This window comes from Phyllostomus hastatus, unplaced genomic scaffold, assembly GCF_019186645.2.
Source record: "Phyllostomus hastatus isolate PE091 unplaced genomic scaffold, TTU_PhHast_1.1 phas_contig_64, whole genome shotgun sequence".
In the NCBI taxonomy this organism is placed as follows: domain Eukaryota; kingdom Metazoa; phylum Chordata; class Mammalia; order Chiroptera; family Phyllostomidae; genus Phyllostomus; species Phyllostomus hastatus.
The window spans coordinates 5,801,767-5,823,355 of NW_025333928.1; the positions used below are offsets into that span (position 1 = coordinate 5,801,767).

The following is a 21,589-nucleotide window of genomic DNA, read 5'->3' on the forward strand; positions in this document are numbered from 1 at the left end:
TACATGCTAAGTGAAGAAAGCCTACTGCCAAAGACTGCAGATTGTATGATCCCATTTATGTGAAATGTCCATAAGTGGTAAACCTACAAAGACAGAAACAAGTAAGTGCGTGTTTAGGGCAGAAACAAGAATAACCTGTAAATGTACATAAGGGAATGAAAGTTCTAGAGTGATAGATGTTCTAAAACTTGGTTGTGGTGATGGTTGTACAACTCTAGAAATATTCACCAAAAGTTACTGGATTGCAACTACCTCAATAAAGCTATAAAAATAGAAATGTTCAGGGAAGAGAGCACTAATGATTGGTCTGTCTCCCCTTGGCACCAGGGTGTTTGTATTGCTTCTGGTGTTGGTCTCCATCCTTTGGATCCCCGTGATCCAGGCCAGCCAGGGTGGCCAACTCTTCATTTACATCCAGTCCATCAGTTCCTATCTGCAGCCACCTGTGGCTGTGGTCTTCATCATGGGGTGTTTCTGGAAGCGGAGCAATGAAAAGGTAGTTGTGGGTCACCCCTGCTATGCAAGACCCCAGTGATGCCATGAAGATGGGAGAGGAGGGACTGGAGAAGGGATCTGAGGATGTCTTGACTTGGGTGGTATTGGGGAGGATGAGTTCTGTGGAGGAAAATATAGGGAAGGTGTTACCTGGCCTTTGAAAAACAGCAATGGGGGTTCTATTTTGATGCATTCTCTCATAAGCTGAATTAACAAGGAATGAGTAAATTATATGTAATTGATTAATTATATGTAAAAGATAAACAGAGAAGTAGCCCCCGCCCTTTGGACCCCTGCAGTGACCTCCTCTAGAAACCTCTTGAGATAGATGGCTTGCTGAGGTTTCTGGAGGCCCAAGCCAGCCACCCAACAGCCCTGGGTGTCACTAAGATGGCCTTGCTCTGATTTGCAGGGTGCCTTCTGGGGTCTCATCTTGGGCCTGATCCTGGGCTTGATTCGGCTGATCCTGGACTTCATTTACACGCAACCTCAGTGTGACCAGCCAGATGAACGTCCTGCTGTGGTGAAGGACGTTCACTATCTCTACTTCTCCATGATTCTGTCCGCCGTCACCCTGATCACCATGTCCGCTATGAGCTGGTACACAGAGCCACCCTCCAAGGAGATGGTACACTTGGGTTCCATGCTAGAGCCATTGAGACCCCTGGCAGCAAGTGACAGGAAAGGGACCCACAGTGGCTTAATTAAGCAAAGAGGATGGACTGTTCAAAAAGCTGAAAAACCCAGTGTGGGGCTTTAGGAATAGCTTGATTTCAAGATTCAGAGCAGACCATTAGAATACAGCTCTCATTCTGCTTTTCTTCTCAGGCCCCATGTGGTGCTGGTAGCTTCTCAGGATTTATCGCTCTTATTCTCACTAAGCAAGAGCACAAGCATTTTGCCCCAGCATTTCCAGCAAACTTCTTGATTCCCGTCAATGGAGTCAGCTCAAGACACACATTCAACTGTGAACAAATTCAGTCCCTATGGACAGAGATATGGCTGAGCTGAGAGGCTGACTGCTGGGTCCCACAATACTCCAGGACTGCAGTAAGCTCTAGGGACAAGCACAAGGGAAGGTTAGACCTAAACATGAGACCCAGGGTTGTTAAGAAAGGTGGGGAAGTGAGTGTGGGAAGTGTCCGCTGTTCTGAAGTATTTGGGGAGTTGAAGCTTGGAGGAGAGTGGAGAGGGCAAGACCAGGAGCAAACTCAGTCAGATACAAAGGCCAAACTTGGGATTGGGCAGGGCATGGGAGAAAGGGATGACAGCCAATCTCACAAGCCATCTCTTCTCCCTAGGTCAGTCGCCTGACCTGGTTCACTCGTCATGACCCCGTAGTCCACAAGGAACAGGTGCCACAAGCAAGTCCCCTGCCTCCCACCCTCTCTCAGAATGGGACAGCAGAGGCTAGCAGCACCAACATCCAGTTGGACACTGTTCAAGAAAACATGTCCAAAACACACAGCTGTGAGTTGCCTCTCTCCTCAGTTACAGTAGTTGCCTTCAGGAAGCATTACATGGGTTAGGGAAATTTTTCTATAAAGTCACAAGTCAGAAAGGGGCGGATTTGGGATTTTGGTACACCCTGACTCCCAGAGTCTATTTCTTCCCCACTCTCCAGCCACTGGAAATGGGTTCTTCAGTAACTCAACAGATGCCTCAGGTGGGCAATTTAGCACACGGTTATAGAGATTACACATAAAATTCTAGATTTCCATCTCCTCTCAAAAAATGAGATGATCTGCCAACTCCGGGCCCACATGTCTGCACGTAAACCTCATCTGGAGCTATGAAGCAGATGCCCCTTAGATACGCCCTTCAGTCAGCCAAAGTCACTGGCAGCCCCAATTGTCTCCTGACCCTGAGGCAGCAGTTGTCATTTAGCATCACACATGCCCTTAAAAAAATACTGTGGCCATGAACCCATGTCAGCTTAGAGTGGCACCACAAGGCCACGTGTTTCAAGAAAAATGAGAGAGAATATTTCTTGGCAAAAGTGAGGAATATTTTGGCATGTTGAATATTCAAAGAGGCCCCCTAATTTCTATACACCACCTACCTGACTCCATAGGTAGTTGGAAACTGAAAATGGTGAGAAGTCTAAAAATATCAGTTTTCTGGAATTAAGCAGCCTTCCAGAATGAAGGTATTAACACCTTCCAGAAGAGGCATGAAAGGTATTCATCACAGTGTATGAAACACACCAGGTTGGTCCCCTCTCTTTTCTTCTCCGGGAGACATGGACTATCCTTATGACCTTTATTTGGGTTGTTTTTAGGTGATGTGACACACAAGCAGTCCAGAGTGGTAAGAGCCATCCTGTGGCTCTGTGGACTGGAGGGGAAGGACCAAGCAGAGCTTGTGAGCAGAGCAGACCCTGTCATCATGTCCTTGGAAGAAAACCCTGCAGTGAAAGCCCTTCTGAATATCAACCTCATACTCTGCATCAGCTGTGCCATTTTTCTTTGGGGCTACTTTGCTTAGTGTGAGGTAAACCCAGGTGTCCAAGCTCTCAGTTTGTTTTCAATGCCCCATTTTTAAATGAAGAAAAAAATAAAGTTTTGTTTGTTTACCATGAGGCTTCAAGAGTGTTTATGGGCTATTTTCAAAATGACATTGAGTTTTAAAAAGGGGAATGAAGGTTAGAGGCTGGAAACCAGAGAGAAGAGTAAAAGCTTCCTTATTTCCAAAAGCTAGTTATTCACTCTTCCAGTCCATGGTGAAATAGCAACAGCCAAAGTCAAAGGAATAAAAAGCAAACACTCCCAAGACCCCCCCAGCCTGACAGCAGCTGTATCTCCTCAACTGAGTGCTTGGTACTTGAACTTTTCACAGCTCACCTTCAAGGTACAAGGAATAGGACCTATATTCTATCTTTTTCCTTCTAGTCCTGTTGGCTGAGGGTTTTCTCATTATGGTACTTATTCCTTGATACGACCTCTGAGAAATATACCTGAGTTGGTGCCCTGGAATCTTGCGCTATCAAAAACTTGGGGAATTGTGTGCGCTTCCCAAATTCTGCTTAGCCTGTGTTTCTCTGCCTAATTCCCCACAATGATGCTTCCCTAAAACAATCAACCAGAGGGATGGACAAATCCACAGTGAATCTCTACCAGCTGAGGGGCAATGGGGATTTTGATCTGAAAGCATCCCTGCTCTGTGAAGAGCCAACCATCCTAATTTCTCTACTCCAGGTTATGATGGGGCCTGACTGGATGACCTGAAGGGGCTGTTTGCCACATGCACTGTGAACAGCAAGGGCAGGCCAACAGAGTTAGCCCTGAGACCATCCCTGGGTAGCCCAGAGCCATGAGCTCTTAGTCTAGTCCGGGGAGAAAGGAGGCTAAAGGGGTGGATTGGAACCATTTATTCCCAACAACTGAAGAATGGAGTAGATGCTCAAGGAACCCCAATTTCCAGATTTCGAAGGAACACAGACAAGAAACCCAGGGGCCACTGGCTCACCTGGTCACTGTATGATAGCTTTAGTGTCTACTTGATTCCCTCAACATCTGGACCAGCCTGGTCCAGAGGTAAGTGTATTAGCTCAGGCCTTACCCTGGAGGCCTACCTTTTTCACACTAATGCGAATGAGAGCTGTGGGTTGAGCAAGGGCACGTACCTCAGCCTTCCTGGGAAAGGGACTATGTGGGGAGCTGTTCACAAATGTAGTTACTATCCAGACCCCTATAACTGGCTTCTGGAGAGAGCCTGAGCTGGTGTCTGGGGCAAGTGAGCTCAAAGGGAAGCTGTGTGCCCCTCTCCAAGGACCAAAGGAGGGAAGTGGGAGGCCCAGGAGGCTTCCCCAAATTGCCCCTCAGCAAGTCCTGGTGGCTACTCTGGACTGTCATGACAAGCCCTCTGCTGCCATTGGTTGGGGTCAGAAGTGCATTTCAGTGGGAGTTGTCACTATAAACTCAGGCCACTGCCATTTCTCCCTGATCACTCCCACAGTCTCCTGACTGGCCTTCCTGCTTCTACCCTTTCTGCAGCCCCAGGCAGAGTGAGTGAATCTGATCAATCCACTCCTCTACTTACTCTTTCAGTGACTTTCCCAAACTCACAGGATGAAGTCCACATTCCTTGATGGGAATTTCAAGATCCCTGAAGGCCAGGCCCTTATCAGTTTCAACTCTGATAACTTGCCATTTTCAGGCTAAGGTCATACCTCACTCAGGCCTTTCTACCTCCTTACCTAGCACAGTGGCTGGCATACATACAGTGAGCCCCATATAAATATCCAATAAGTAGGGGTGTTTTTTTTTTGTTTGTTTTTTTGCCTCTGCTCTCCCCTTTGCCTAAACTATTCCTCCATCTTCTGGCTAACTCCTAGTCTCTGCTTAAATATCACTTCCTCCAGGAAGCCTCCCTGATCACCCAACTCCCACCACGATATGTGCCTTCAAAGCCAGTGTCACACTTTGTTGGTTACTTAACGGTCTTCCCAGCTGGACTTCCTCAAGGGCAGAATGTCATGCACACTGATGCCTACCACAGTGCCTGGTGAATGAATGGATGGCCTTAAAACATCAATGGCATCTGGCTCCTTATCTGTATTCACCTGTCACACCCCCTGCCCGACACGGCTGGCCACCTCTGCCCAGGTACCTATCGCCAAGAACACCCACTATTACTGCACCAAGTTAGTTCCTTGAGGTGTAAGCTTGAAGAGGTGGCCAAGTCCTCTTTCACCACCACCAGTCTCTAATCTGCCCTGTGACCAGCTCTCACCTTTGGGAAGGACCCATAATCAATCACCAGACCATGTTGACTCTGCCACCCTAGCTAACAATGTGTTAACTGTAACCTAGGCCAGCATCTGCTCCTCTCTCAGGGTCTCCTGCTTCTACATTGGCCCTGTCTGACTCCATATTCTGCACTACAGCCACAAGGACTGAAAGTACAAATCTGACTGCCACTCCCTTTGTCCCTCTCAGCCCCTATTGCCTTTTGCAACTTCCAAACACAGGGTATAAAGTCCTTCCCACTCCTGTTGCCCTGTACCTCATGGCTGCGCTCCTTCCACTCAACTTCCATGCTGCCTCTAAGCACACAGCCACTGTACCAGCTATCCCTTCTGAGATGCTCACCCCACCCCCTGCTGACCCACTGCTCCTCTCTCTCCACACCTCTCTACCTGCTTCCCGGGTGCTCATTTGCAAGCTTCCTGGGGGCCCAGGCCATGGTTGTATGGTTCAGATTGGTTCTCCAGGGTCTAGGCCTATATATGGAAGAGTAAATCCTCAGTAATTACACGGAGGACACATAGCAATTATTTGTAAGACCTGGCTTCAATTCTGAGTCCTTGTGTGGAAACAAAAATGCTGAGTTTCCATCATGAAATGGCATACAAATGTTTTTTTGATCATTCAAATATAATTTATTGTCGTGCACAAAAACCGAGTTCAGAGAGAGCAAAAACAGAACCTTGATGAATTTTTTGTACTTCCAAAAATCAAATATAGTCCCACATGTCACTTGTGATGACATTTTAGTGTGTGTGATGGCTAGACCCTAAGATGACCCTCAATGATCCTGCTTCCTGGTGTCTGTGCCTTTATGTAATCCTCTCATAGGACTGAACTGGCTTCTAACCAACAGAAGAATACTGTGGCAAACGCTGGTCTGTAGTTAATGACATTACTTCATGTAGGACTGTCTTGCTAGCAGACTCACTTGAGAGATGGTCCTTGATGGCTTAATAAAGTAGCAGCCACGCTGGGGAAACCCACTTGTCCAGGAAGAGCTGGGAGCCTCCAGATGATGACCATGCAGCAGTCAGGGCCCTCAGAACTTGTGGTCCTACAACCACAAGAACTTTTTTCTTTTTCTTTTTTAAGAGTTTATTTATTTATTTTTAGAGAGGGGAAGGGAAGGAGAGAGAGAGTGAAACATCAATGTGTGGTTGCCTCTCTGCTGGGGACACCCCTTGCTGGGGACCTGGCTTGCAACCCAGGCACATACCCTGACTGGGAATCAAACCATGACCCTTTAGTTCGCAGGCCTGGGCTCAATCCACTGAGCTACACCAATCAGGGCTCAACGTGAGTTCTGACAACAACCTGAAGGAGCTTAGGGGTGGATCCTTCCCTAGTCAAACCTCCAGATGGGACCCTATCCCTGGCTGACACTTTGACCACTACCTAGAGAGGACTCAGCTAAGCTGTTCTGGGACTCCTGACCCACAGTAACTGTGAGATCATAAATGTGTGTTCTTCTAAGCCACTAAGTTTGTGGATGTGTGACATGTAGCAGGAGATAACTGACACTGCGTATGGTTTGTGAACACCTGTGTGGATGGGAAAATGGAGTCGGGCCGGGAAGAGTGTGGGAAGACAGAAATCTGCCCAAGGAGCTCCGCCGTGTGTAGTGCCAGGAGACAAATGCGGCAGCCCCCCAGCAAGGGCAGTCACATCTCTGCGGCATCTTGGAGATGCTCCCACCACGATGCCTCTGCAACTCCAAATATACGACTGGCCCTCATGCTGTGACTCACCCATCAAGATGGACGGTAGCCTTGATTTGGTATTGACTTCTGACACATATACACACAGAGTCAAGTCATTTTTCTTTAGATTGTAGCTGTTGAGGTAGGGAGGTTATAATAAACAATGGAACAGTGAAAACTGAACAACATTAAGATAACGAGGGTATGGCTCGTATTTCAGAATCAGCATTAACAAAACACATGCTGCATTCCAGGAGGATGTTCACCACAGACCTTTCTGTCTCTAGGCACCAGGAACCGCATCCCAGCTTCCTCCTGAGTGGGAGCTCAGGCATCATGGTGGAGGCATCTCTGAGGTGCTGCAGGTGCCAGATTGTGGACATCTGGGCTCCCTGTAGAAGGAGCTCAACAACAGATGAGCAATGTTGAGACCTTTGCTTTCTCTACAGGGCTTGTTCTACAGCTAAAGGGGTGCACAGAAAGGTCACACATGGATGGTGTAGGAGGAGGGAAAGAGTGAGCCTTAGGCAAATACAAAGAGATGGGTGAAATGGGCAGATAGGTCCATATTCTCAGTGTAATTAATGTAGGGAGTACTTCAAAGCACAGGGAACATTGAGTTAAGAGAAGAAAAGAATTGCCCTTTTCAAGTTAAACTTGCTGAGTTAATTCATAGTGGAAGGAGGTCCAGTGTCTGCTGGGACAGATCATAAGCCCAGCAAACAACACTAGTGGCATGCTCCTCTTTCTTCCTGAGAGAAGATGGCCGAATTGGGGCCAAGGGGAGGGCTACCATCGGAACAGCCATCCTGTCTGCTGACCTCACTGTATTCCAATTCCCCATCAGCTCTTCCCAAGTAGTTCAGTCCTGTGAAAGAAGTGCCTTCCAGTCCCTGGGAACTGGAACTCCTATGGAAAGTAATGGCTCTGACTTGCGCGCGAGGCCTGTGGGGCTGCAGGGCGGCCACAAGAGTCTAAGTGTGTTTAGATGGACAGGAAAGGGGGATAGGACTGGTAAGACCAAAGGGAGGGCCTTACCCTTGAAACATTCACTGAGGGACAATCGGTCAGGAGGTTTCTGGAGCACCTGTTGGCTGGTGTCACTGCTGTGACCTCGTTCTCTATTCTTTCAACCATCTACAGTCACATTTAGATCCCTGGGTGGCTCAGCCACAATTCTATTTGGTTAAGTGAATGTGCATGCACACACATACACACAACCAGTTTTTCCTCACAACCAGTTTTTCCTCCAAGAATGATAAAGTTTTTATATAAACCACAGAATATATTTAATTCAAATTAAACATGAAACTAGAATAATGTTCAGTCCTTATCAAGTAGCAATTACACGGTTTTTTTAAAAAAGAACAGTCCATTTCTTTCTACATTCTGACAATTCAACAAGGCACAAGTTACATCCAGTTTGCTGTGGTGGCAGATCCAGCAGTCACCACAGATGCTCACGGCTGGGAAGGGTCAGGGAGACACAGACTGCACTTCATAAAAAATGACTCTGCAGCAGAATGAAGTCCAAGTAGCAGGAAGGAGGCAAGTTGCATAATGAATGGGTTTTATTAAATAGAGAGTAACATGTTGCTGTTTTCATTCATTCCAAATTGCTGTTGGTGCGCCTGCAGTGATGGCAGTGACAAAGCTCCACAATTATACTTTTTCCACTCCAGATTTCTGTTTCGTTTTGTTTGGAGTGATTTCTTTCCTATGCAAAGAAAGCCAGCTTCTTGAGGACACAGGTCATTCAGCTTTAAGTGTCAGCCTCCACTCTGTTGCTGGGCTGCGAGAAGGCAAAGTTCTGTGTGGTCAGGCTTCCTCCTTCCCTCCACTGAAAGCTGCTCACTGTTTGGTCTGCAGAGGTCAATGTCTGCCTGCCCCATTCCATTCACAAGGGTGGAAGGGGTCACGTGCTGTGGTGGCTTTCTTCAAAGGGCAGTACTTTCTGTATCGTTGTCCATATCCAACAGAACGCGGCCAGGCAGGTCTTTGCTTGCCGAGTCTGGATGCGTTTCAGGAAAGACACTGCGAAGTGGTTCTGACACTCTAGAATTGGTGTCTGGACAAAAACATGAGATATGTTATCAATGCATGGTCATGTCCAAGAGGCCACCCAAGGGTACTCTGAGAGGAAGAGAAGCTGGAGAGATTGAGTCAGCTCATGCACACAAACGTTACCTTACTAGAGGCACCGTTAGCCCTTAGAAGTTGAGTCAAGCCTTTGAGACCCCAGGGGCAGACATGTGGCAGCCCCACCTCCTGACCTTGCTGGTCCCTTTTGTGAGCCCATGGCAGTCCTGAGATGCAACCCGTGAAGGACCCGCTTTTTCCGATGGAGGGAAAGAAATGTCATTCTTACCAGTGCCAACTAACGCACTAATTGAAACCTCCTGACAACATGTGGACTGCAGGAATAGGTGAGCTTCACTGGGAAACACTCCCTCCTCTAAGGCTGATAAGTGTTCTTACTGTTAATGCTATACCCTCAACCTCAGCACTGGTGACATGCTGAGACGTGTCACTTTGGTTTGTGGGGGCTGTGCTGTGCACTGTAGGATGTATAGCAGCATCCCTGCCCTCTACCCACTAGATGCTCATGACACAAAGCCCTCTTTCCCCCACTGTGACAATCAAAGATGTCTCCAGATAGGGCTGAATGTCCCCTGAGGGGCACAATTACCCCTGGTTGGCAATTGCTAAGGTAGATGGTCAAATCTCCTGCAAACAGTAATTTTCTCTTCTGTGTCTAAATCTTATATTTCTACTTTTTTTCATGCCTTATGTTGGCTGGAACTCCTTTATCAAGGTGGCAAATACATGGTCCATGAGCCACTGTCCCTCACTCCCATGCTCACCAGACACCTTAACCAATCACAGCCCTCTTCCTAGTGAGGTGATGTGTCTCCATTCATTCATTTGTGCACAGATACTTACTGAGCACCTGTCATGTTCCAGGCACAGTTCTACCTGAAGTCATAGCAGTGAGCAAGCCAGACACAGCTTTAATGAAGCCCATGGTCGGGCGGGCACCCTGATCAAGAGGGGATTTGTTTCTCCAGTAACTGTAGGTGCCAGCAAATGATAAGAGCCATGTTAGAGATTTGGGGGCTGGGGCCAGCAAGAAGGGAGGTGTTCAAATCTGCTGTAGTTTCACTTTGCTGAGTTAGGGCTAGTCATATAGGGAGCAAGGAGAGAACTAGAGTGGGAGGTGGGTATGCTGTGGAGTTCCACCTTTACGCTCAAGAGTTGCTTTCTGTCCTTGCAGTGGTGCAGTTTCACCACGTCTGACCCTGCAGGGAGCTGCTTTGGGCAGTACTTCTGTCCCACCTGCTCCTTACCCACACAGGCAGAGCTGGCAATGTGGGCACACTTCTGGGAAGCTTACTGCTTTGAGACTGGTTCCTGCCCCTATACTTCCTGAAGTGTCCCTTTTCTCACATGGAATTCTGGCTTGGCAGACCTGTCCCTCAAGGTGTAAGTACCACAACTCAGAGAAATTTCTAGATTTAGGAAGGTGACAAGGTATCAAAGAGTTCAGGTGCTTAATGCCATTTCAGATGATATGGTCTGATGATAACTGTAAAACCAACTACCTTGTGTTGAATTGCACCATCCAATGGTATAGTCAAGGGTGGTATAGTGCACAGAATAAAGAATGTCTTGAATTTGTCCTCAGCAGAAGGGAAGTCAACAGGGCAGGGACCATGTCTACCTTGTTCACAGTGCCTAAAAGAGTAACCGGTTACTAGCAGATGCTCAATAAATTTTGTAGCTGGCTGGCTGGCTGGCTGAATGAGTGGATGGACAACGGAACAAAATAATGGACGAAGAATCATCTAGTCCAACCATCTTTCCAATCCTCTCCTTCCACAGGTAAATAAGTAGCTATGTCTAAAAGGCAACACTGGTAGAAGAAATCCACTGCAAATTCAATCCCCTTTCCCTAACCCAGTAAGACAAGGGACTGTGGCAGGGACATGCCTAGTGGGATGTGCAATGCAAGGGGAGTACACACACTGTTTAGATTTCTATATGTTAGTAACTGTATTTACATGCAAATTCAATACCTATCAGCCACAGCTGTCTTCAGAGGACAAGCTTGCTCTTTTTTCATGACATATAAATTCTCAATTTGTACTTTTCTGAATGTCTCTAGCTATTTATGATGAGCACATTACTTATATATTCAAAAGTTCCTTTCCTCTCCTCCTGAAAGCTCTGTCTGGTTTACCTGAGGTTGGCAGGTAGGTGCCTTTCCCCAGCCCCTCTCTCTTTCCTGAATTATTTCTTAAAAGAAAACAAGTCTATTTACACACAACAAGCAGTGAGAACTGCAGCATGTGTGCAGAGCCACCTTCAGAAGGAGACTGATCTCCATCACGACAGCTGACAGCATCAGTGCTCTCTGTCAGGGACGGTGCTAAGTGAGCACACTGCCTCATATCCTCACTGAACCCCCAGGCAGCACTGATGCCACCCTCACAATAAGGAAGGGGGACTCCAGAGGCTCAATCCTCACTTGGGTGACAAGGCCAGTGCTGGACAGAGCCTCACCGGAGCCAGATTGGTTGGACTCTGGAGTCTGATTCTTATCAGCATAACATGCTCCCTCCTCTCCAAAGGGGTCTGTATGTCCTTTGGTGAGGGTCTCGGGAGAAAAGACAGTATCTGAGGAGATAATGGGTTAAGTCTTAAGCAATGTGGTTCATTGTAGTAAAAAGGTCATTTTAGAAGATTTTTAAATACTTCTAAAATGTTCTGGCTATGAATTTACATAAGGCACAGTTTTTCATACTGGCATTCCAAAGAAAGCTGGTCTTTGAGCACAGGCTCCTTGGAGCTGTGTTCATGATATCCCATTAACAAAACAAAAATAAAAGGACAGAGAAAGAGAGGGAGGCCCAGGAGGAGCCTCTGCTCAGGCAGCATGTGATGTGGTTCACCACCAATCTGGGGCTCAGACAAATAACCAGGTCCCTCCCTTTTTTATCTTAATTCAGCAAGTGGGCGCTCAGGGCCAGGACTGTTCTCTGTGATTTAGGGTGTGGTCCTGTCTATCACTTTATCTACAGTTATCTATCACTTTAACAATTTTCATTATGTGCTTAGGTTGTACACCCACCCTCCAAATCTCCAAGGTTATTTGATAGTCACTTCGACAGCTATAGAACCTAAACACATTTTTGAAATTAAACAACTGCCTGTCAGTCAACCCCCTCCCAACCATTCATCCCTCTTCCCTAAACTAGAGTCTGAGGGAATGACTCCTTTCTACTGTTCTTCAGTTTTCCAGGGCTGTGAGAGGCTTTCAGTCTATAACAGACTTTGAGTCAACCTTTTGTCATTTTAATCAAAAGAGAACTTCTGTCCAAGTCTCACTGGATGTTTACTGTGACATGACTCATACCTATTGATAAAAATAAACTATAGACAGAAGCCACTTAAATGTCCAACTACTAGCCATAATACATATCTGCTTAACAAAATATTATGTGGTCACCGAAAATATGGTTATAAAAACTACATTATAACATGGGAAAGAGCATTTGATGTAAAGTAAAATGTGAAGTTTGTATATGACAAATAATTATCATGTACTCTCTTGCCTTTTAGGGAAAAACAACTAGCAGGAAAAAGAACAGAATATAAATACTGGACTTCTTCAATTATAGAAGGGTGATTTCTTATTATTCTAGTCCCCCAATTTGCTTTAACAGCTACACTTATTTTTTAATGCATTACTTTCATGCTATAAAAAGAGCTTAATTTTAGCAAGAGAACACCATGAGAGCCAGCAAAGTGTGCAGTGTTTAATGACCACCTTGACAGAGACTGCTTGCATCACCACACAGTGGGCGAGTGACTCACCGTGATTCTCAGGCTCAGGAAGTTAAGAAATATCTTCTATTCCTGAGACTTTTTAAAAAAGGATCTTATTTATTTATTTTTGGAGAGAGGGGAAGGAAGGGAAAAGGAAAGGGGGAGAAACATCAATCAATCTCTTGCCTCGACAGGGAGCTGAACCTGCAGCCCAAGCATATGCCCTGACTGGGAATAGAACCTGTGACCTTTTGCAACACCCAACCAACTGAGCCACACCAGTCAGGGCCTGAGTCTTGTCTTTTTAATCTGCCACCAAATGGTGCCCTAGAATCAAACTGTGGACACCTGGGCTCCAGATTTCCTGTGTCTGGGTCCTAGCAGACTAGGTGGGCATGTAAGTTTTAAAATGTTGGCATATGACAAAACTCTGATTATTTATATTTCCTAGGTAAAATAGTTACCATTTACTTGGACCCACTGTGTATTAAGAAGCATCAGCTGCTTTTCCCATTTTATCTAGCACAATCCCTCAACACCAGTTCTCACGAACATCGCCACTTTACAGATCACCCAGGCTGCACTCCACCTGATACTGCAGAGAGCTGAAATTCAAAGTCAGACATGTCCAACTCCGTGTGTGCCTCCCCATTGCACCTCTAGCCTGCCTCATACGAAGAAGAATGGAAACTCAAAAAGTACCAACACCACCCTGTGACCCCGTCACACACCTGTGAGCACACTTATTATTCAGAAGATTGAAGCAAGCATGAACAAATGAAGCCGACCTCCTTTAGTGCATGCACTGTTAGTGGAGATGCAAGCAGGCAGGGTTAGAGTGATTGATTAGTGTCAGGCATTAGTGCACAAATATGATCATCAAGTAGCAAAAATGCTTTGGCCAATCAGGTGCCTTTTCCTTACCATTAAATATTCCAATTTCAGTTCTGACTGATTATGGCAGGTCATACATCTAAATTATTTAATAAAATGTTTAAATTAGAAAACTCTTTGCTAAAGTCTATGACTTTAAAAACAGCCAGATGTGAACTATTTCCATTAGGAAGCTAACATCCTGCTGCTTTTTAGAGTAACAGTGAAGACAAGGAAGAGCCTTAAATGGCAGCAGAGTCGCCCCCTCCCAGGTGCTGGCACTGAGCAGCCAGGAGCTGCAGCCACGCCTGCTTGGCAACAACAGCCTCTCCCAAGAGCTTATCTTAATCTCCAGGCCTTAATTCGACTTTTTAAGAGTAAATGCTCCAAACAAAAACTGGGTTTTCAGAAGTTTGTCCATGTAAAGTTTTCCAAGTGAACCCCAATGTCACAACAAAGGACTGCCTGTCAATGGAAGGTCCTCTTTCCTCCTGGAAACGGCCAGTGGCTGCACCCAAGAACAGTGCGCAGCAGCATCGCCAATACTCATGGGCTCATACGTTCTGAACACTGGCCTATGTGCTTCGAACTGCAGTCCAGAGGACTTTAAGAAATTAAAAGTTAATTCTGTAATACAAAGCTAATTGTGGTGACCTAGAATTTCTTGAATTTCATAAAATGGACTGGTTTTCAAATATTTAGTTAATACCCTAAGGAAAAGTAGTTTTACTACAATTTTTCAGTTATCTGATAATTGCAAAGTACACAACAGTACAGTGCTGAAGAAGATCAATAAAATAATCTTCCGGAATAAATACATCTTAAGTAACAATAGTATTAAAGAACAGATACGCAGTGGTTCACAGTGTTTCACCTAAAGAAAAGGAAAGGTCTGGGAACTAAATTTTGATGTGTCACAAAAACTGAAGTATTAGAGGCTCACCCTTAATTAGGATTTAGTCCCTTCATTCTTTGACTTCCACAACTGGGCAGCCCATCTCCTTTGGGCTCATCTCTGAGGAGTCTGGAAGGTGGAACCATATCTGTGCCCTCCTCCATGTCTTAGATGTTGGGCTCCTGTTTTCTATAAAAAGTCTTACTCAGACCCAAGCTGTGAACACTCTGGCTAAGTAGCCCACTAAAGGCTTACTGCTCAGATCAGCTGATAAGAGCCATGGTACCCATGAGAACCTTAAGCCATCCAAATGTGGACCAAAAGGCAAGATTCAGATGAGCCTCACAGCGCCTTTTAAGAGCTCATGTGGTTTAAGAAAGCAAATGTAAGCATGCTAGAATGTAAAGGGATTTAGTGTGTAATCTTTGGATGAAGATTTTTTTTTGTCCTGAAAATTTTAAACATCCAATTAAGAAGCTCCATGCAGTTAACTTGCACCTAAAATTAAGTTTTATAAAATTAAATATTAAAGCTCAAGACACAAGGGACCCAATTTCCCTTGCTGACTGCACCCAAGTCCTCCTTGGCTGGGTGTGACGAGCCAATCAATGACAGGTAAATCATGCCAGCAGAGCAGTCTGCTTGCAAAAGGCTTACCAAAAAGAAAGAAGACATTCTTAGTATCTTATCTGACCAACTTGAAACTGGGCTCTCAATCTGCTGACATATAGCTCTTGAATTTGGAGCACTGCAGCTCCAAGTGCTTCTGATCAAAACAAAAGTGACGTCTACGTACTGCAGGACAAATGGCATGGGGGCAGATGACTGCTCCTGAGCACAAGCTCAAAAGCACACACACAGAACAAGGCTAAGCAGGGGCACTGGGGCAAGCTGCTGGGCAGCTACAAACCTTAGTCCTGTTCACCTTCCCCACCTGTGAGGGCGCTAGGGAGGGCATCTATTGGGAAACAAACAAACAACAAACCACATGTGGCTTTGTTTTTCTCAAAAAAGCAGACGTGTCATCAGAAAAAAGTTATTAACCACACTTATAGCACATGCAAATTACACATTATATTCCCGGAAAAAAGTATTATCAAAAGACAGACTAATCAGCTAGCCTTCATCATTTGGGGTACCAGTTTGGGGTGCCCCTTGGTTCATTTTCAGTTGAGAAGTCACTCGTATGGTAGGAGACCCTAGAGATATATTTCGGTTTCTTCTCTAATAATAGCTCCACTAAAACAACAAAAAATCAAAATTAAAAAAACTATAAATACAAATAGCTCCATTGAGAAAAATTTAAAATTCAGCTGTTGTAAAATAATTCAAAGCTCTTGATTACCAAAAAACACACTTAGAGAAAAATCCATTCATCCTACCCTTAAATCAAATAGTGAATTAAAGCACTTCGGGTGGAAATTTCATTTTAAAGTCATAATTAAATAAAAATAGTCATGCTCTAGATTGCCTATAAAAAAAGTCCTGTCAGGTAGCCCATTAAAATATGTACAGTCACCAACACACCAAATAGGTTTCCATGGAATTAGAATCATAAGAAAAATCTCAACTCGCCTACTCTCATGTGATCCAGAGATCTCTCTTCCCTAGCATCCAATTTGGCACAAAATGTGGTTGTTTTTAAGTCATACCTGAAATGCTTCATTTACTACAAACATTTTTATTCTTAGAAGGAAAATTAAGCATTTTAATGAGGAATTCACTAAAAAATGAATTTCACACTCAAATAACTTCTTAGACAAATGTATTGGGTTGGCCAAAAAGTCCCCTTCGTTTCCCCATAAGATGACTCTAGTAGCACTTAGTTGTCTTTAACTTCCTTTGAAAAAAATTTGCTAGATTGTATTGACAGGTGTCATATCAGCAAGCGTTTTTTAAAAAAACATTAAAACTGGCGAATTTTTGTGCAGCCATTTTAATACTGGAGATGGAAGAAGATACGCAACATTTTCAGCATCTTATGCTTTATTATTTCAAGAAGGGTAAAAATGCAATGAAACACAAAAAAAAATTTGTGCAGTGTATGGAGAAGGTGCTGTGACTGATCAGACATGTCAAAAGTGGTTTGCGAAGTTTTGTGCTGAAGAGTTCTTGCTAGATGATACTCAATGGTCAGGCAGAAGACCAGTTGAAGTTGACAGTGATCAAATCAACACATTAATGGAAAACAATCAACATTATACCACCAGGATAGGGCTGACATACTCAAAATCCCCAAATCAAGTGTTGAAAAAAATCTGCACCAGCTTGGTTATGTTAATCACTTTGATGTTTGGGTTCCACATAAGTTTAAGAGAAATAAACCTTTCTGATGGTATTTCCGAATGTGATTCTCTACTTAAACATATCAAAAACGTTGCATTTTAAAAACAAACTGTGATGGCCAATGAAAAGTGGATACTTTACAATAATGTGGAAAACAAGAGAGCATGGGGCAAACCAAATGAACTAACAGCAACCATTCCAAAGTGTGGCCTTCATCCAAAGAAGGTGATGTGCACACAGTGGGATTGGAAGGGAGTCCTTTACTGTGTTCCCAGTCGGACCAACTGAAGGCAGCGCTCCACAAGAAGTGTCCAGAATTAGCCAACAGAAAACCCATATTCTTCCATCAGGGCAACACAAGACTGCATGTTTCTTTGAGGACCAGGCAAAAACTGTTACAGCTTGGCTGGGAGGTCCTGATTCATCTGCTGTATTCACAAGACATTGTACCTTCAGATTTCCAAAATTTGCTTAATGGAAAAAATTTCAATTCCCTGAAAGACAACAAAAGGTACCTGGGACACTTCTTTGCTCAAAAAGATAAAAAGCTTTAAGAAGATGCAATTATGAAGTTGCCTGAAAGATGGCGGAAGGTAGTGGAACAAAATGGCGAATACATTGTTCAATAAAGTTATTGGTGAAAATGAATAATGTGTCCTTTGTTTTTACTTAAAAACTGAAGAAGCTTTTTGGCCAACCCAATATATGTAGCGGGATCCTGAACATACAATAAAACTATAAATCTTGAGTCAGCAATTTTAAAGACCTCTAGTCCGTTTGAAGGCTGTGCCAACCATGTGACCTCACAAACAATTCAGCTCCTTCAGCACAAAAGCAGCCTGAGGCAGCAGGTAAACAAATAGGTGTGTGGCTGTTTTCCAATAAAAGGAAGTTGACACAAACAGGCTGGGCTGGGACTTGGCCTCACTTACAGACCCAGCTGCAGATCACAGCGTAAATGGAGGGGGTGGTACAGAGGCCCGGCACAGAGTTCCTACTCACCCGTTACTATTTTGGAGGCAGTGGGCACTGCACTGGAGAGGCTGCCATCCCCCACTTGGTGGGCACCAGGAGGGTGAGGGGGTGGGGGCACGTTCGGTCGGTTCCTGGGCTTTGGTACTGGCCTCGGTCGGGGTAAGGTCCCGGCATGCGGCTGCGCAGTCTCAGGGTGGCCCACCGAGGAGGGCAGGGAGGCCTGCAGGCCGGGGCTCTGCTTTGCTAAGGGAGGAGTGCTGGGGGGCGTAGGCGTCCTGGGCGGGGTGTGCGAGGACTGCTCCAGTGCCTGCTCAGCCGGCAGACCCTGGCCACCTGGCCTGGCGTGGGCCTGTGGGGCCTGCGTGGGGGGCTGCGGCGGGGGGTGACTGGGCGCGTGCATAGGAGCCAGGCTGCCTGAGGATCTGCGGGGCGCACACTGCTGAGAGGAGGCCGATGGCTGCCCATGGGCTGGGCCTGCATGCTGGCTGGGAGGAGATGGACTTCCAGTGGCCGGCTTCAGTGACAAGCTGGGTGCCTGCTGCGCTGTCCCTGGGGAACTCTGGCTCCCCGGATGGCCAGGAGGTGGGTTTCCTGGTTTCGGGGGTGCTGGAGCAGGTTTCTTGACAGCTGCACAAAGGGGAAACACCTTTCAGAAGGAACAGCATGGTGACAGCAAACACCCGCTGAACTAGGGAGCAGTCACCACCCCACTGCTTAGGCTCTGCTGGTGTTATGATTCCCGATGGGATGTGATCAGGGGGCACTTTACCTCTGTGGTCTTCTTTTCAAAACCCAGAGTCCCAGTCTCAACTGTGAGAAAAAACATCTGAGAAAGGCAAACTGAGAGATTTTCTTCAAAATGCCTGACTGGTGCTACCCCAAATAGCCAAAGCCATGAAAAATCAAGGGAAAACCAAGAACTGTCACAGACCAGAGAAGAACATGCAGAAAGGATGAGTAATGCAATGTGGCCCCCTGGCTGGGAGCAAGCCTGGAACAGGAAAGGCCACCAGTGGAAAAACTGGGGACATTTGAACAAAAGATGGACTTTAGTTAATAGCAGTGTACCAGTTGGTTTCTAGCTGTGATAAATGATGTAAGATGTTAACAAGGGCATTCTGGAAAGGGACTCTTAGCCCCATCTTTGCAACTTTTCTGTAAAACTAAAATTATTCCAAAATAAAAAAGTTTACTTTTATGAAGTACACAATGCATTTATAGGCCTTTAAAGACCTGTCATTTTACAAATTCAACAAGAACACTCAGCGGCCACCCTGCCCACAAGAAGTCGCTGCTCTAAGCCACTCAGCACCCACTTGTCAGTGCCCTGCTCACAGGGCCTGAGAGCGTGGGAAGAAAGGAGCCAAGCAAGAAGAGCTCAGGGGCAGCCTCCAAGCACAACGGTCTGCTGTACACACCATAGACACTTGCTCTAGGCCCTCTTCTCCAAGAGGACTTGACTTTTTTTTTTAATAATGGAAATTCTACCAATTCCAGAATCATCTGAGCTATGAGATAATTCTAGGTAAAAGTAAAGTAAACCTGGCAGATGGTCTTAGAATTACTTCTCTAGGGAGAGCTGAATCACATGCCTCCCTTCCAGATACCAGTCGAGATCAGCATCACTAATGGGTGGGAATTTGGTACCCAGGAGGATGGGATGGAAAATGTGGATATGGAATCCCGGTTTGGGGTTGGGAGGGATGGTGGAAAGGAGAGACTTCAGTATTTTTCAAATTCTGCTGAGATTCCACCAATCCTCCCCAAAGGGAGAGGGAAACGTAAGAAAGAAATGACCATCTGTTGCTCACCTAACACACCAACAGCACCAAGACAGGCCCTTTGCATAAACTGTCTCACCTAGTCTCACAAGCTCACTGCAAGGCAGGCACTGTTGTAGTTGCAAAGGAGTTCTCCACTCCATTTCACAGTGGAGAAAACTGAGGCTCAGAGAGGCCAAGTATTGTGACAGGTCACACAGCTATTAGGTGGAAGGACAGAGGCCCATACCTGTGGCCTTGCACTCTTTACTCTTCTTCCTCATTCCTACAGTGCCTGGCTTGCTGCTGCTCATAGGGCCCAAATTCAGGGATGAAAGGGGATAAAGTTTGCTCTGCTCTGCTGGCCTAAAACTTTTGACCCAAGGAACTCAGAAGACCTTTTCCCACAGAAACAACCAACCAGCTCACAAAGGAAGGAGTCTGTAATATTAGCTGTACTGTGTTTACCATAAGCAACTAAAAAATGAAAATTTCTAGTTTTCTGTTCTAAGCTATACGAACTGTAAGCTCAGGCTGAGTAAAGTCATTCCTGACAGTTAAGGGTGCAGAGGGAATTCAGAGACGAAGCATGAGAGTGGCGTAACACGGTGACAGGCCCTAGTCCCACATGGAGGCCAGGCTGGGAGGGAGAAAGACAGGCCTTGCCTAAGACCACCTAGAAGCTGGCGGGCTGGGGTGGGGGAAGGGCAGAAAGGATCAAACTTCCTTCGAGGAAGCCTGAGATCTGAGATTGCAGAAGTAGGAATTAGGAAAGATCCCTAATGTGGCTCAGAAGTCAAGTCTCAAACTGCAAGCAGGGTTATACCTGGAATCCAGGTAGAGAAGAGAATCCTCCTCAAGCATCAACTGGGATACTATGAAAACAATGCAGCTCAGAGAGAGAACAGCGTTCCAGAGAGGAGGGTGGGTCTGTTACCAAGCAGTGTACCTGAGTCTGTCTCCCTGGCTGCACCTTATAAAAACGCATCTAACATTGTGTAGTGGTTTATGAAGACAGTGCTTTTATAGACAGACACATCTCATTTAATCTCCACAATACCCCCCTTAAGATGACATTTTACTTCTACTTTACATTTGTAGGAATTAAATTAGGAAAGGCTGAATTAGCAGCCTTTATCCAGCCACATGACTTTATGCAAAGGCTAGAACTCAAATTTTGAGTCTAAGGCCTTTTCCCATTGATCACAATTGCCTGCCATTACAACCAGCATTAACCAATCCATGGAAGACTACCCAACTATCCTGAATTTGTCCCTTCCTGTGGCCAGAGCCATACCTTGAGGTGGGGTCTCATCACTCTGAGGTGGGCTTCACTGCAATAGTGTGGCTTGTACTATGGCCAAGTCAACCTTCTGAAAACCCTGTTGTGGTACCCACTACACTCTAGTTAGGACTCCCCATTGCTCAACGGTCCTGTTCCTGTCCCCTGGCACCACAGGACATCCACCACTGCTCTGCCTGACCTACCATCCTTTGCTTCTCAATAGACCTCAGGCAGTGGGACCAATGTCTTTACTATTCCCCATTAGAGTGCAGTTATGAGTAACATGCATTCACATGTGAGAAACAACAGGAGCTCAGCCAGAAAGAACCCAAGTCAAGGAATGTGTGGGAGGTGGGGCTGTCACTGCTGCTTCCTTCCTGAGCCAGTCATATTCCACACAGCTCTGAGTGTGGGCATCCCCCATGCTGAGATCATTTTTTATTCTCCCTGAACATACACTTTTTTATTGCATTCCCCTAAACTCAAGTCGACAACTGAGGAATTGAGGAATTGAGATCTATTAGGAAAATACCTAGACACACCGAGCCTCCGATGGCACCCAGACAGAGATTCCTGAGAGAGGTCCTGCTCATACCGATTGCTGATCTAAGGCCTCGCCTGTGGGGTAAGAGACACCACTTCCCTGTATATGGCTCAAGTTCAATGAGAGATATTTATCCAAAATATCTGGGTTATTTACCCAAACTAAATTGAAATAACCATCTCAAAGAGATATTAAC

At 45.6% G+C, this 21,589-nt stretch overlaps 2 protein-coding genes across 8 annotated transcripts in view; one reads left to right on the top strand and one right to left on the bottom strand.

Annotated features, from left to right (window-relative positions):
• SLC5A11 (solute carrier family 5 member 11) overlaps positions 1 to 3,073 on the top strand; it is a 56,362-nt gene extending 53,289 nt beyond the window's left edge. For all 3 annotated transcript variants that reach the window (XM_045849005.1, XM_045849006.1, XM_045849004.1), the window contains 4 exons: positions 328 to 496; positions 908 to 1,123; positions 1,797 to 1,965; positions 2,777 to 3,073. In XM_045849005.1, the coding sequence (XP_045704961.1) occupies positions 328 to 496; positions 908 to 1,123; positions 1,797 to 1,965; positions 2,777 to 2,982 (760 nt within the window). In that variant the 3' untranslated portion in view covers positions 2,983 to 3,073. The remainder of the gene's footprint in view (positions 1 to 327; positions 497 to 907; positions 1,124 to 1,796; positions 1,966 to 2,776) is intronic.
• A 5,137-nt stretch (positions 3,074 to 8,210) lies between these two features.
• ARHGAP17 (Rho GTPase activating protein 17) overlaps positions 8,211 to 21,589 on the bottom strand; it is an 85,815-nt gene continuing 72,436 nt past the window's right edge. For 2 of the 5 annotated variants that reach the window (XM_045849301.1, XM_045849297.1), the window contains 2 exons: positions 17,832 to 18,431; positions 8,211 to 9,014 (listed from right to left, as the gene is read on the bottom strand). In XM_045849301.1, the coding sequence (XP_045705257.1) occupies positions 8,884 to 9,014; positions 17,832 to 18,431 (731 nt within the window). In that variant the 3' untranslated portion in view covers positions 8,211 to 8,883. Of the gene's footprint in view, positions 9,015 to 13,699; positions 13,749 to 15,453; positions 15,502 to 17,831; positions 18,432 to 21,589 lie in introns of all 5 variants that reach the window. The other 3 variants (XR_006786932.1, XM_045849299.1, XM_045849298.1) reach the window with 3 other exon arrangements.